The sequence below is a fragment of the Pangasianodon hypophthalmus genome, chromosome 23 (assembly GCF_027358585.1).
Source record: "Pangasianodon hypophthalmus isolate fPanHyp1 chromosome 23, fPanHyp1.pri, whole genome shotgun sequence".
NCBI lineage: Eukaryota > Metazoa > Chordata > Actinopteri > Siluriformes > Pangasiidae > Pangasianodon > Pangasianodon hypophthalmus.
The window spans coordinates 19,678,472-19,693,772 of record NC_069732.1 but is presented as its reverse complement, the minus strand read 5'-3'; the positions used below and the strand labels follow the sequence as shown (position 1 = coordinate 19,693,772).

General features: G+C 45.9%; 1 protein-coding gene across 2 annotated transcripts; it reads left to right on the top strand.

The window, feature by feature from the left end:
- Positions 1 to 749: 749 nt before the first annotated feature.
- LOC113524446 (KAT8 regulatory NSL complex subunit 1) lies at positions 750 to 15,300 on the top strand. 2 transcript variants are annotated; one of them, XM_026910684.3, is made up of 12 exons: positions 750 to 2,325; positions 4,653 to 4,794; positions 4,919 to 4,998; positions 5,106 to 5,247; positions 7,026 to 7,170; positions 7,616 to 7,813; positions 8,458 to 8,573; positions 9,204 to 9,325; positions 10,636 to 10,759; positions 11,229 to 11,332; positions 12,419 to 12,569; positions 13,748 to 15,300. In XM_026910684.3, the coding sequence occupies exons 1-12, from the start codon at positions 953 to 955 to the stop codon at positions 14,093 to 14,095; spliced, it is 3,045 nt and encodes a 1,014-aa protein (XP_026766485.3). In that variant the 5' UTR covers positions 750 to 952; the 3' UTR covers positions 14,096 to 15,300. The 2 variants fall into 2 exon arrangements, with proteins under 2 accessions (XP_026766485.3, XP_026766483.3); XM_026910682.3 differs by having other exon boundaries at positions 751 to 2,325; positions 4,910 to 4,998; positions 13,748 to 15,299.
- Position 15,301: the final 1 nt, after the last annotated feature.

Here is a 15,301-nt window from a genome sequence, read left to right as displayed (position 1 = left end):
AAAGGGGGGGGGTAAAGGGGGGGGTAAAGTGTGGAGTAAAGTGTGCGGTAAAGAGTGGAGTAAAGTGTGGGGTAAAGGGGGGGGTAAAGGGGGGGGTAAAGTGTGGAGTAAAGTGTGCGGTAAAGAGTGGGGTAAAGGGGGGGGGTAAAGGGGGGTAAAGAGTGGAGTAAAGTGTGGGGTAAAGGGGGGGTAAAGGGGGGGGTAAAGGGGGGGGGGTAAAGGGGGGGGTAAAGTGTGGAGTAAAGTGTGCGGTAAAGAGTGGGGTAAAGGGGGGGGGTAAAGGGGGGTAAAGAGTGGAGTAAAGTGTGGGGTAAAGGGGGGGTAAAGGGGGGGGTAAAGGGGGGGGGTAAAGGGGGGGGTAAAGTGTGGGGTAAAGGGGGGGTAAAGGGGGGGTAAAGAGTGGAGTAAAGTGTGGGGTAAAGGGGGGGGTAAAGGGGGGGGTAAAGGGGGGGGGGTAAAGGGGGGGGGGGTAAAGAGTGGGGTAAAGTGTGGAGTAAAGTGGGCGGTAAATAGTGGAGTAAAGTGTGGGGTAAAGGGGGGTAAAGCTGGCGAATAAATGAAACTAGTGTAATTTAACCCAGTTAAAGACTAAAAGGCTGCTAACAAGAACCTTTGCCGAATAATAAGAAACCCCATCGCTCCAGTCAGAAAGCTGTGTTAGTGAATATAGAGGCGACTCTAAAGTGCACGAGCTAAAGGATTAAACAAATCCGAGCTCTTTCAGGCACCTACTCAAAATTCCTCCTATCCCTGTTTAAAGGCTGGGCCAGTGGATGGCGCATGCGCACTGCACTCAGGGAGTGTTGGAGACGGCCAACCGCGCAGAGAGACGGGCAGAGAGACGGGCAGGTCGGGAAACCCGTCTTCCTCCTGAAAATAAAGCAAACCTGTAACTAACCGGAGGATCGCCGTGTATCAGCGCGTGCCGTATGGCCATGCGAACAAACCGACCATGTATTACTACTGCAACCGGACTACAATGAGCGCGAGCGCAGCCTGGCCCGGGGCGGAGGGTCCGCAGAGCTGCTCCGGTGGAGGAGGAGGAGGAGGAGGAGGAGGAGGAGGAGGAGGAGGCGAACTCGTGAACGGAAACGGCGGCGGAGAGATCACCGAGGCCCGTGCGATCAGCGAGTGGGAGAGCGCCACCTGTGATCCCGCCGACGCGACACGGAGCGCGAGCACGGGCAGCACGGTCACGCGGGAACGAGAGGACGGTGCGGCGCGCGGACTCTCCCGCTGCTGCAGACGAAGCACCGCGCCGGGAGGAGGCGAGGATCCCCGCGGCATTAATACTGATGGAGAGCACGGCGGTGTGCGGTGTCCGCGCTGTATGGGGGAAGCCAGGACGGCGGCGGCGGCGGGGAGAGGCGAGTGTGAAACCGGGGCGCGAGAGTTTCGGAACTCGGAAGCGGCGGTCAGCAAGCGCCGGGGATGCAGTTACAGCGGGGCCTCGAAGAGGGCGTGTTTCTCCGGGACGAACACGGCGGAGGAGGCGGCGTTACACTGCGGCAGCTCGGACCCTGACAGCGGTACCGGCTCCGGCTCCGGCGGCGAGGCTCCCGTCCAGACCGGAAGCAGACAGAGCCGCGAGGAGGCGTTTAAACAGAGACGGCGGGGGGATTTTTCCAAAGGCGCGGTAGGAGCTGGAAGTTTGAGTTTGGTGAAAGGTGCTGGCGGTGTGATTAACGGAGAGCGGCGCGGCTGCAGGACGGCCAAAGCGCGCGTGAGGCTGTGTCGCGTGCGCTCCTTCCTGGCTTCTGCTGAAGGTGTGAGTGCAAACGGTGTCCCTGTAGCTCAGCTCTCAGACCACGGGCACTGCAAACCTCGGCCACAGCAAAAACCCCAGTCCAGCGTCGCGTCCTCCTCCCCCGGTGCGCGTGCGGATGGAGCCGGAGCCGGAGCCGGTACGGGGCGCCCCGCTGTGAATGGCGGTCTGTGCGCGGGGGTAGCCGGTGAGGCGGCTGGATCGTGGTTGAGGCAGGTCGAGGCGGCCCAGGTGGAGGCCAAGAAGCGGCAGGTGCAGCTCGGAGAGAGAACGGACATGTTATGGCGCCGCCTCCATGCAGTGCAGGTGAAACAGGTGGAGCGACACGTCACGCAGCAGCTGGGGGACCTGCGCAGAGCCGCCGCGGCCCCGAACTCAGCCGAGCTCAGCCGCTTAGCGCGCAGCTGCACTGAAGCCCTCCGCGCGGCTGGGGGCGCCCTGGACTCCGAGCACACGGCCAGCAGCTCCGGGGGAGGCAGTGACAGTGAGGAAGAGGAGGAAGAGGAAGAGGAGAAGGGGAGAGGAGGCCGACAGGTTTCACCATCCCGAGTGAAATCAGTGTGAGAATCAGTGCGCTCTGATTCCTGATGGATAAACACACAGAGAGCAGACAGCACAGTGTGCAGTGTACCTGTACCTGAGCACAACACCTTACACCGCTCACACCAGAGCTGTCCAACCCAGTTACTGTAACCTGGGTCACATTACACTTAGTCCAGTGTCCAGTGGGTCGGAGCGGAAAAATCAGTTTACTAGAACAATAACACATAAACAGCTCCTCTTAAATGGGTTCATTTATGTGGAAGGTACAGTCTGAATGCACGAACTCGTATCTCACCTGCAGAACAGAGGGCTGCCATTATTATTATTATTATTATTATTATTATTATTATTATTTATACGTCATGACTGCATAAGTATTTAGCACTAAAGCAGGTTTTTTGGAAAAGGACATGGTTACAGCATCAGATTTTTATCTTGCTAATGTACATCAGCACATTCTGTTATACACGGTGAATATAACACTCCAGAAAGTATTCACCCCCTTATTTATGGATTTGCTGTGTTGTGGAGCACACGATCTTTTTCTGCTCCTTCTGAAGAAACTTTCTACAGAAATGCAATTAGATAAATTATTTAGATGTCCTCAGAATTATTTAAAAATAAAACCTTTAGCACTGATTAATTATTAAGAATTCACTGCCTCAGAGTGAATTGTCCTTCTGCAGTAGTTACAGATTTGAGTTTGAGTCTCAGATGTGTCTCTATAAGTTTTGTTTATTTCGATTTTGGCATTTTTTTCCGTTCCTCAATGTAAATTTTCTCCAACTCTACAAGATTAGATGGAGAGAATGTTGGTGGACAACAATTTTCAGGTCAATGGACAGATTTTCATTTGGATTTAAGTCTGGGCTTTGCCTCTGCTAGTCCAAAACACAAAGAAGCCCTTCTTTTTTCAGATCATTCCGTTGTAGTTTTTGTCCTGTGCTTTGGCTCTTTGCTGTTTGGGACGTAAACTTTCTCCCTGGACACAGATGTCTGGCTGAATGGAACAGGTTCTCCTCAACAGTTTGCTTGTATTTGGCTCCATCCATGTTGCCTGTGGTGGCAACAAGCTTTCCAGTTCCTCCTGTTGAAAAGCAACCCTGGAGCATGATGCTACCACCACTGTGCTTCACCATAGGAATGATGTTACCTGAGTGTTGGGTTACACCAAACATAATGCTTTGCTTTAGAACAAATCGCTTTTCCAAAAGCTCTCCGATTTTGTCACATAGCAAACTCCAGGCATGGCTTTCTGTTAGCCTTTCTCAGAAGTGGCTTCCTTCTGGCTGCTCTCCTATAGAGGCCAGATCTGTGAAGAGCTGATGATGTTGATGTCTGCACAGGTTCTCTGTGAGCTCTGTGATGCCTTCAGTGCTGTAGCTGGATTCTCAGACTCACTTCTCTGACGACTGGCCTTCTTACCCGAGCGATCACTTTGGCCTGATCTTGCTAGTGTCTGGGTTGTGCCGTATTTTTTCCACTTTGTTGTAATGGATTTCACAGTGCTCCTAAGAAGGTTCCAAGCTTTGCTGCTCTTTTTATAATCTTCTCCATCTTTCTGTTTTTTCCTCATAACGACTTCATCTCAAAGCTTCACTGATCTGCTGTTTTAGCTGTGAGACGTCCCAAAGACAGAGATGTTTACTGTGTGACCATACAACACATCCACACAGGTGGAATTAAATGAACACAAGTGTACCCTGTTCAACATATTTAGTGTGAGTGCTCAAGAAAATTAAATACTCATCCTAGTTTAGACTGTTAAAGGATAGAGGGGTTAATATTTGTAAATTAACCCATTTGTGATTTTTAATAATTCTGAGATCTAAAAAATTTACTAATTTAACTTCTTCATGGGTTTGTGGCCCATTTAACGACATATATTTTAAATAAAAAAAAATCAAATAGACAGAGATGTGTGAGTTTACTCCATATATTTTTAATTTCATCACCAGATAATTCTGTTGTACAAAAACAAGGCAGTGTCATGGAAAACCCACCAGACCTCTTAACAACCAACAGCGAAGCACTCGGAGTCATTTCCCTCCCTTTAGGAGTCATTTCCCTCCCTTTAGGAGTCATTTCCCTCCCTTTAGGAGTCATTTCCCTCCCTTTAGGAGTCATTTCCCTCCCTTTAGGAGTCATTTCCCTCCCTTTAGGAGTCATTTCCCTCCTTTTAGGTAGATAAAGGAAAAAGACAGATAAAGGTTTAGATAGATAAAGGTTTTTTAACATAACACTGCCTTATGTTGCCTATATTATTACTATAAATTCTCATTTCTTCCATTTCATTCAATAACTAAGGGTCCCATGTTTGACAACAATTTCTTTATCTTTGCAGTTGTATGAGCAGAGAATGGCGGTGGATGAGGGAGAGGGCGTGGCTAGGGAGTCGGTGGGTGTGGCTACAGGCTCAAGTGTCAGAGCTGGAGTATGGGATTCGTGCGCTGACTGAGCTCTACACACAACTCAGACAGGGAAAGGTGACGTGTTTTTGGCATGCTTATGTTTCTGGTATTATTTTTGTAATGTAGCTGATTTCAGTAATGCAGCCTTGCATGGTCAGCAAATTTAATTTCATAAATATATGTTTTTGAGGTTTCACAGCTGAGAGCCGTTCACTCTGTACCTGAAACGCCCCTCAGAGCGCCAAGATTCTCTCCTGCAACTCATGACTGCAGGTTCAGGTCAGCTGCATGCACATGAACACACACTTCCATAAAGGAAGGCTTAGGGATGTGGTCTGCGTTAACATGTTGTCCAATAGGTCATTGACTGTTGGTTTTCCGTTTAGGAAGAGGCAAGCAGAGGACTCCACCCCATCATCACAAACTCCACACAGTCCCACTTCATCTGCTGCACGGGTTCGACCATTACTACGACAATGCCGTCACAGGCTTATCCGTTTGGATGGCTGTCCTGCACTTGGATCAAAGGTAACTGAAATATTAAAGGTTGCTTTAAAACTCCAGGAATCATCCAGCTAAGAAAGAGGCTGGAAAGTTGGAGATTGCATGATGGGGTCTTGTTATGCTATTAGCTGTTTGTTGGCTATGGAGCTTTGTTTACTTTTGAATCAAGCTTGATTTGTGTTCCCCTGATCAAGCTTGGCCATCCTGCCATCCTGACTCCCTCTACTCATTAGCTATTAACAAGCTGTTTTATCAGTTTTCACTGAGTTGCCAGTCAAACACAAATTGTATCTCTATCACCTAAAAATGGACAGTGACCAGTATGAGGGTATCAGGTACAGCAGCATTTCGAACCACTGAATACACTAGCTGTCTGGATACACATCTGTCTCATACATCTGTCTTACACATCCTACTTTAAATGTAAAGTTAGATGTTTAGCCCCCCTTTTCCATGCACAGTATATGTTGGGATGTTGTGGATGTCCCACATGGATATCCTAACCCTTAGTTTGGTGGATAATTCAGCCTGGATACTGTAGAACTGTTGCTGTAATCATAAGACTTTCCTGTGCTTATCCCAGGACTCTGTCACAATCTGCTGTTACCCGACATTTGAACACACTTGGTACTGTTTGACTCTATAGTGTACAGTTGTGGAAGAGGAATAATTCATAATCCCACTATCCGGTGTCACCCAGAAGAGGATGGGTTCCCTTTGGAGTCTGTTTCCTCTCAAAGTTTCTTCTTCAGGTCATCTCAGGGAGGTTTTTTTTGGTCTGGTTTGTTCATTAGGGATCTAAATCTACACTATATGGCCAAAAGTATGTGCACCCCTGACCATCACACCCATATGTGGTTCTTCCCCAAACTGTTACCATAAAGTTGGAACCACACAATTGTATAGAGTGTCTTGTAGCATTACAGTTTCCCTTCACTGGAACTAAGAGGCTCAAACCTGTTCCAGCATGACAATGCCCCTGTGCACAAAGCGAGCTCCATGAAGACATGGTGTGTGAAGGTTGGAGTGGAAGAACTCGAGTGTCCTGCACAGAGCCCTGACCTCAACCCCACTGAACACCTTTGGGATGAACTGGAACACCGACTGAACCCCAGACCTCCTCGACATCCCAACATCAGCGCCTGACCTCACTAATGCTCTTGTAGCTGAATGAACACAAATCCCCACAGCCACGCTCCAACATCTAGTGGAAAGATTCCCAGAAGAGTGGAGCTCATTATAACAGCAAACACACGGGGAATAATCTGGAATGAGACGTTCAACAAGCGCATATGGGTGTGATGGTCAGGGGTGCACATACTTTTGGCTGTATAGTGTATATCTGCTGTTCTGTGACAATTGTTGAAGTCAATTGTTGAAAGCGTTATACAAGAAAAATTGAATTGGATTGAGTGTTAGTCATCCTTAGTCAGTCCTTCGTCAGTGCTGAATTTCTGACTGCTGTTGGCTGGAGATTGTTGTGCTTGGTGGATTATTCTTCTTTTGGCAATGCTTAAAAATTCTAGCAATGTTACTACTCCAGGCACACCCAGATATCCAGATACCAGCATCACACATGTCATGTGCTGTCCTGTTCATTTATTAATGTGTTAGACAGAGATGACCACTAGCTGGGCTACAGCCAGTAATTTTATATCTACAAAATACATATGAAAAGGCCAGTGAATTTAGACACAAACTAGGTGTAGCTAATCAACTTCTAACTCTGTGTGAGCTGGGAGAAAGTAAAGTGAATGTTGCATGTTGGGTATATGTCCCCTTGTCCTTCTTCTCTCTGCTAGGCGGTGACCTTGCCATGCTGCTGCGAGCCCCCTGCTGTGTGTGTGTTGTGCGGTCCTCCTCACCCACCGGCCGAGGAGAAGTCCACGTGGATGTGTCAGAAAGGGCTGGATCAGTGTATTCACCCTGTTCTCTCCATGCCTTCAGGTATATTCATCACACAAGTCACAGTTAAACTGTTGTACTTTTGTTCCACATTCAGCTCTTTAATTCACGTCTCTATAATAGTGAGTCAAGGCAATGGAACTTTTAATATACTCTCAGGGATTGTTTTCCTGATGACTGTTGAAACGTAGAGATGGTACCACTTCTTGTTTCTTTCTCCCACAATGTATACAGTCCAGGTCATATCCAGATGCCTTGAATTATGACTAGTAGACAGTAACTTTCTGTCAGTAAATGATGTGCTGAGACAAAACGTGAGTGTGACAAGATCTGAAATTGTATCTGGATATACATCTGGAAATAAAAGTAACATCACTGTAAAATGACTAGGAGAGAGGAGTACTGAAACACGGAGGGTTAACTGGATAGTGCTGAGGGTCGTTGCACTTTACGTCTTTTCCCATGATTGCTGATGACTTCTTTGCAGACTTTCTTCTTGCGGTGCATTGTGTGACGCCCCCGCTGGCCGCACATCAGTCCCACAATGCTGTGAGGTGGATGGGCGAAGCAACTTCATCATGCATGGCAAGACGGGGTCAGGGTCAGCAGAAGGCTGGGCGAGTGAGAAGGAGGCTTATATGTCCCCGCCCACCAAGCGCACTGCCTCCTCTCTTCAACACATCCGGTAAAAACATACTAAAAACGTATAAATTCTGGCTATTGATGAATCACTTTACTAACAACTTGGCCAACGTGGCAACACTGTGGAATCTAAGTGCTGAACCAGAGTACAATCACGGAGAACGCTTCTACAGTATAGTGCCACAGAGCTCTTAAAACAGCACTGATTTTCTTTTTGAGAAAAAAAAACAAGTCCACCTAATAGCTAAGATTTCTTTGCACAGTAAAGACAGTACTAAAGCCCTGTTGCGCCTAGTACGGTGAACAAGCAGAAATCTTTACACAGGAAGTGACATGCGGCTTGTGGGCCTGTATAGGACACACTGCTGAACGTCACGTCCTGCTGAAATCTCTGGCTGAAAAGGCTGAAAGTGTGATCTGAGGAATGATCAGTCCGTTTCAGATTTAATGACTGACACATGTTGGTGGTTTAAAATACTGTCTCTAAGCACAACAAGAGCTCTGAGTCAAATTCCTTGTATATTTGAGTGCATTTGACCAGTAAATCAAGATTCTGATTCTGTTCTTATATGTGAGGTAAAACTCATAAACTCTGGGAAATTTATGTATCACAAATCTGTAAGATCTTTCTCTTGTGAACTGCTGAGTTATGGATCCACATTTGCACAAAACTTTGGGACTTTCTAGGTGGTTCTAACTGCAGGAGTCAGAGGGGTGTGATCAGCCCAGGCCTCCTTCCTCAGCAAGTAGCAGATCTTTCCCATCTCCCTGGCCTCCCTGCACCTACAGACACGCCCACACAGGTAAATCTCAGGGGGATAAACCCCTAAACGTCTGAGCCCACTATGACTATGGTTCTCAAGGGGTCCCCCAGGGGCCTATCATTAAAAAAAAAATGTCATAGTGGTGGAAATCACAACCCACAATTATAACTTAGTAATATGTTAATATACTTATTACTGAGTTCCTATTGGCCTGGTTGACTGGTCACTTGAACTGAATGGGTTTAATCCAAACCTAAATAACTCATAAAGAACGTCAGCTTGAATCTAATGACAATTTGGATAATGAAAAAGGGTTCAGGAAAAAATCTCCATGGCTCCAAAAAAATAGCCAGAATTATATTCTACACATTTTAATAATGAGCCTAACTTTTGGAATAGTTGTATTATGTTCATAAAATAAATGTGGACTGAGAGGGTCCATGGATTTCTTCAGGATTTTCTCCTTTCTGACAAAAGCAAGAGTGGAGTCTAGTTTTAGAATTATAAATGTGTAAGTTTGTACTGGTTTCTTATACCAGATGAAATAAAAACAAAACAGATCTTGATTAATTCAGACTTAGCAACTTGTTTATTTATGAGTATTTATATTTTCTCTCTTATATACAGTGATGTTAAATTGTGATAGAATCTCTTCATCTTTTGTTGTAGCCGTTGCGGAGGAGGAGAGGGGAAAGTTCGTTCGACATTGATAACTTGGTAATGCCTCTGGGCCTGGCTGGACTGGGAGCACGAGTGCAGAAGCTGCAGTACAAAGAGATTATCACTCCCAGGTATAAATGTTCATTTTCAGTTATTCAGATACAGGGGCTTGCAAAAGTATTCAAACCCTCCTGGAACTGATCAGATTTGTCTGAATGACAAATGGAAAAACACAACTTTATCCTGTCAGTATTTTTATTCCAAACTCATGTTCTGTGAATTTACAAAGGGTGTGACTAGAAGGAAACCATTGCTAAAGAAGAGCCATGTGAAAGCATGAGAGAGATCCAGTGAAGATGTGGTTTTTGGTGCGGTGAGACCAAGAGCGAGATACTATATTTGGCAGCATCATATTCTGGGGATGCTTTCCATCCTCTGAACCTGGGTTTCTTGTTGAAGAGAGAATGGATGGAGCAAAATACAGGAGGATATTACAAGAGACCCTGCTTCAGTCTGCTAAAAAACTAAAGCTTGGGAGAATCTTCACCTTTCAGCAGGACAATGTTCCCAAACACAAGACCAAAGTAATGCAGGAGTGGTTAAAAACAAAAAGGTGAAGGTTCTACAGTGGCCAAGTCAAAGTCCAGATCTGAATCCCACTGAGAATCTGTGGCTCTGTTTGAAAACTGCAGTCAATAAACGTCCAACCAACCTGAAGAATCTGGAGCAAATCTGCCAGGAAGAATGAATAAAAATCCCAAACAGTGTGCAGAGCTGGTAGGAACTTCGCCGACCCCAACACACTTACAGCTGTTACTGCAGCAAAAGCTGCTTCTACCAAGTGCTAGTCTGAAGGGGGTGAATACTTATGCAAGCAGGATTTTTCAGTTTTTAATATTTTTTAAAGATCTGTTGACAAATAACAGACACAAAAGTGTTCACCCTATCTTTGGGAGATTGTGAGTTCAAATCCTGATGATGCCACAGTTGTCTGTGGTCGGAAGTCCAAGAGAGCAAACCCAGCTTTAATAAGCGATCGTGGGTGTCTGTGAGCTGATGTACAAGAGAGAGCAGTTAACTCCGAGTGTGTTACACTCCCCTGTGGCATAGCAGGAGCAGCAGTTTGAAGATACGCAGTGCCTAACTTTACATGTGTGAGAATTAAGTGTGTGCTAGCCTTCTCCCCTACCCGGCTGGTAGGGGTTGTGTGATACAGGAGAACTAGCTCATGGGTAACGAGTTGAGCAGATTGGGAGAAATAAGGTAAAGTTGAAGGTTTAAGGTGTTGAGATTTACATCCAGTGAATGACATCAGCTGCAGTCAGGAATCCAGAGTCAGCTAAAATGATATGTATAGTGACGGTGTATGCAAATAAACAACCTTGTTTATTCTGTATGTGTGTGCCGTATGGTTTCAGTTTTTTTTGTATTCTGTGTCTAGCTGGAGAGAGCTGGACTCTGTCTGGGGAGTCTCAGAGAAGCATGTAGGCTCAGTTGGTCGGTGTGTGAACCACTCAGACGCACCACACCAGTCCAGTGGAGAAGGACTAGAACATAACGGCGAGGTGAGTGTGCAAATCTCCAGCTGCACTGCACCTTCTGTACAGTAAGCAGTGTTTCTGCTAGTGTGTTTCAGTAGCTATCAAAGCTATCAGTTTTTTTCATCTCATCTCAGGTCTAGCCTGGAATTGGCATGAGTGTGAATTCTGTACACTGCAGGCACAACAGTATGCTTCATTTTTATAACACCCAAACGTACAGCAGTGTGGATTACAATTAATTACAACACAGCTTAATGACACACCTGACATGAGACAGTGGATAATGTGCTAGTAGTCACTGAAACAAGGCTCTTATTGATCTGGTCAAAAAAGGATCTTAAAAAACTTACAGCCAAGGCATATTGAACACTTTAACACCGTCTGGATGTCAAATATTAACTGCCCCGTGAGAACGTGTGAGGTATGAGATACGAATCAAATACTGGATGTGTGCAGGGCTTAAACGGAAGAGTCCTTTTTTGTCTGTGTGTAGGTGGAGGATCTGTCTGACGCTGTTTTTCTGAAGAGGCATGCCATATGGGAGAGCAGAGAGAGGAGTCGCTGGGGGAGCTGGGCCCGCAGACGCCACCGGGGCAGGTGATCCTTATGTCCTTAAAGACATTTTCACAATAAATGATATGCATCAAGATATTCAGGTTTGCTAACAAAGTGCTGAGTAAACAAAAGTGCCACATTGGGGGAAAAAAACTAAAAATTGTGGTTTCAATGCTAATTCTACAAAAAATCTATTATATAAGTGCTATCAGTACCTGTGGTTCTCTTAGTGTAGTGTAACACTCTGAGTGGTTCTGAGTGGTTCTGAGTGGTTCTGAGGGGAATGAGGAGATGGGAGGCAGGCTGGGGAACCTGGCTCTCTCCCTCTTAGTTTCCTTTTTTTTTATCTGTATGCACTTTATCAGCACTGCTGTCACTTCACAGGGGTTTCTGTCTCTCTCACACACACACACACACACACACACACACACACACACACACACACAGCTTGGCTCTCGCTGCTCGAGTTTCGTTTCACTCAGCACACCTCTGCACTCTCCTCCTTCTTCATCTCACAGCTGCTCACTGAAACACAAAACACTTTTCATTAATCACACACAGGTGCACGCTCATTCATTACTGAACCTTCTCCAGACTCCGCCCTCCATTCGCAAACCGGCACTCGACCACGCCCCCGCTGCCACGTATAGCGGCATCATTTCTTTACCTACATTATTGCCTAAAACTACTGCTGCTGAGCATCCTTTCAACACTCGTAGTGCTGCATGACTTTATAGTATACATTTATAATGGCACTATCCTGAGGATGGGGAGGAGACAGTGTGTGATGAGGACCTGAATAAGTTTTTACCTGACTTCGTTGCTTTGTTGTGTCTTTATTCTCCCTTCCATCTTGGCATGTAGTTAGATATGAAAGGTGACCTGTACCCAGGCTGGTAGAAATGCCCAGTGAGAGTGCTTTTTTATTGATAATTATGGTGAAATGTAAATTTACACATGAATACTGGGAACAAGGCTGGGTTTGTGTGAACAGGATGGAAGTGAGAGTCTGGCAATGTGGAAAATGAGAGTGAGCGTAATTGTGTATTACCATTAAATACTTTATTGATCTCCATGGGGAAATCTGAGGCTGTCTGTCTTACATTAACACCATCGTTTATGTGTCAGGTCCTCCTCCTCTTATGGGGACGGGAGGAGCTGCAGGGGTTCAGAACAGGCGTCGTACTCTCCAGAGACCAGGCAGGGAAAGAGCTCACCATGTAGCCCCTTCTGCTCTGCAGCAGACGATCCCTTCTACCAGATGGAGGATGAACAGCAGGTGCGTATTAGTGCCTTTGCATGCTTGAATGTGTGCATGCTTGACTGAGTACTCAATGTTCCATTGAACTTCCTCAATATAGCTGTTACCATGGTGATTATAAAACTGAAATCACTTGATTTGGGCACTGAGTCAATCAACCTGATTGTCAGGAAGTACTGAACCAGGAAGTACTATAAATCTTTTCCTTATGCACTTATTGTGTGTTTGGTGAAAGATGAGAGTTGTTTGCGATCTGTAAACGGGAGTTAATGACACTGGGCCTCGTTTATCAAGCTGGATATAAACAGATTTATTCATAAAGTTGTTCCTATGGGCATTTACACATGAAATTTGGTATTCATTAAAATCCCGTAAATTCAGAAACACGTTCATATCCTACTCCTGAGTGTGTGTGAATTTATATGTAAGAAGACTAACTACTGTAAACTTCAGTGGATCGACTTCAAATCATATTATCTGCATGGATTACTGCACTTTTATACACAAAATATACTGTCGTGTTTAAATTGCTTATTTACTTACATTTGCACACACAAATGTAATTAAACTCGTGTGAAACAAAGTATTAATGACATTAATTAAAGAAATATTAAATATGAAAAAAGCATGCAAAAGTAGCTACAATGTGCTGTATACTTCCTAGTGTGCTGCATTCCTTATCTCTCTCTCACACACACACACACACACACACACGCACGCACACACGCACACACACACACACGGACATACACCCTCCTGCTTTTCCGACATGGGACTCTGATTGAGAATAAAAAACAGAAGTTTCTGTGTGTGATGTGCTTGGTGTCCATGTTACACACTCTGCACAAGTACACAAAGACGGCCGCAATGTGCAAGATTACACAAGCCTTTTACTTACATACCTTTTGCACGTAAATTATTTCCTGAAACGTATACTTCTTCTTCGATTTTAATGCCTTTGATATTTAGCACCTCTATAAACAGCGTGAAACAATGCATCGCATTACAAACTTTGGACGCACACGTTCTGTGCGCGTAGGCCAGGAACACCTTTTGCGTTGTTGTATACGTCGGCTTGCGTAGACTACGTTACATGCTTTACTTGCAGCTTTGTTAAAAGATTGATAAATGATGCCCAGTGTGTGGCTGCTGTAATGTGAGAGAAACCTCTGAATGGCTTTTGGATTTTATTGCAGTCTGTGCAGCCGTGGGAGCGCAGGTCGTTCCCCCTGCTGGAGGAGGAGCTCCGATGGCTGCAGGATGATGAGGAGGCGGAGCTTGAGGATGATGCGTGCACCGCGAGCGGCCGCAGTCAGAGCACAGACTCGGGCATCTCGGTAGGCAGCTTGGAGCTCTCACCGAGGACACCTCAGCCACATCAGCTGCAATCAGGAGGCCACAAACCAGCCGCCTCCACAACTCAGGATTCAGACTCCGCCCTGCCTTCTTTAACCCCACCCTCCCCGTCCTCCCTGCCTTCAGCCAGCACTCATCAGACTCCATCCAATCACAGAGTGAACAGAGTCAGCGCCAGTCTGCTGTGACCCAGCTTGGAGAAAGCTATTTCAGTCCTCTTTGTGCCCAAACGTCCGTCTTATTTAGCCATAAACCAACCCATCAACCTTCACCAGCCCTGCTGCCTGTCTGTTATTTCCATCATCAGCTCTTATAATCTCAGTCTGTAATCCTTAATCCTGGTCATTATCCAGCAGCTCCAGGATCATTATCACCCAAAAGGTCATCCAATAAATAAATAAATAAATACTCAGTAATGACTCAGCAGTGTTAATGTAATACTGCTCAACTTTCCCCTGTTCTCTTCCTCCTCCATGCTCACCATTCCATCTAAAAATGCACTGACCTCTCCATCCGGCTCTCCGTCCGGCTCTCCATCCCGCTCTCCATCCGGCTCTCCGTCCGGCTCTCCATCCCGCTCTCCATCCCGCTCTCCATCCCGCTCTCCATCCGGCTCTCCATCCGGCTCTCCATCCCGCTCTCCATCCGGCTGTACCCAAATCCTGCTGAAGTTCAGGTTTTAAATGCAGCTTTCTTCACTTCTCTCCCTCCGTTTCTCTCCCTCCGTTTCTCTCCCTCCCTGCTTCAGTCTCTCCGGTTCTCTCACTGATGTGCTGGCTGGTTCACCTCGGTTTTTCTGTTCGTTCATTTCCCAGACCCGTCTAAAGCATTTTTGTCCCTCTCTGTTGAGTTGATCTAAACGAGTATACATGTTGTTAGTTGTTTGGTATCTTAGTTGTTCTTATTTTTGTATGTCGAACACTAGTCCAGTCTCCTGGAGCCAGAGATTTGCCCACACAGTGAGGGCAAACTCCTCCAGGCAGCTCTCCATTATACACTAGCTCCATATAAAGAAACTACTTATTACCCATCATGTCTTATTTATGACTTTTTCCTCAGTTAGAACTTTGTTAATTCCATAGAGATGTGTGTTGTTACGAATGTGTGTGAATATCTTGACTCCACTGAAACATGACTTTAATTAGCCTTTACTTTGAATCCGCTCAACACAAGGTGGTTTGGCATGTAAAGCAGGGCTGTGTGTGTGTGTGTGTGTGTGTGTGTGTGTGTGTGTGTGTGTACACATGTGAAAGTTCTTGTGGTGAAGTGTGTGTGTTTTGGACAGGTCTGCTGCATTACTGCAAATACAAACTTTTTTAGGAAGAAAATAGCCGTGGAAAGTGTGTGATTTGAAACATACACAGTGCTCTCAATGCGAGGATGAAATAAAATGA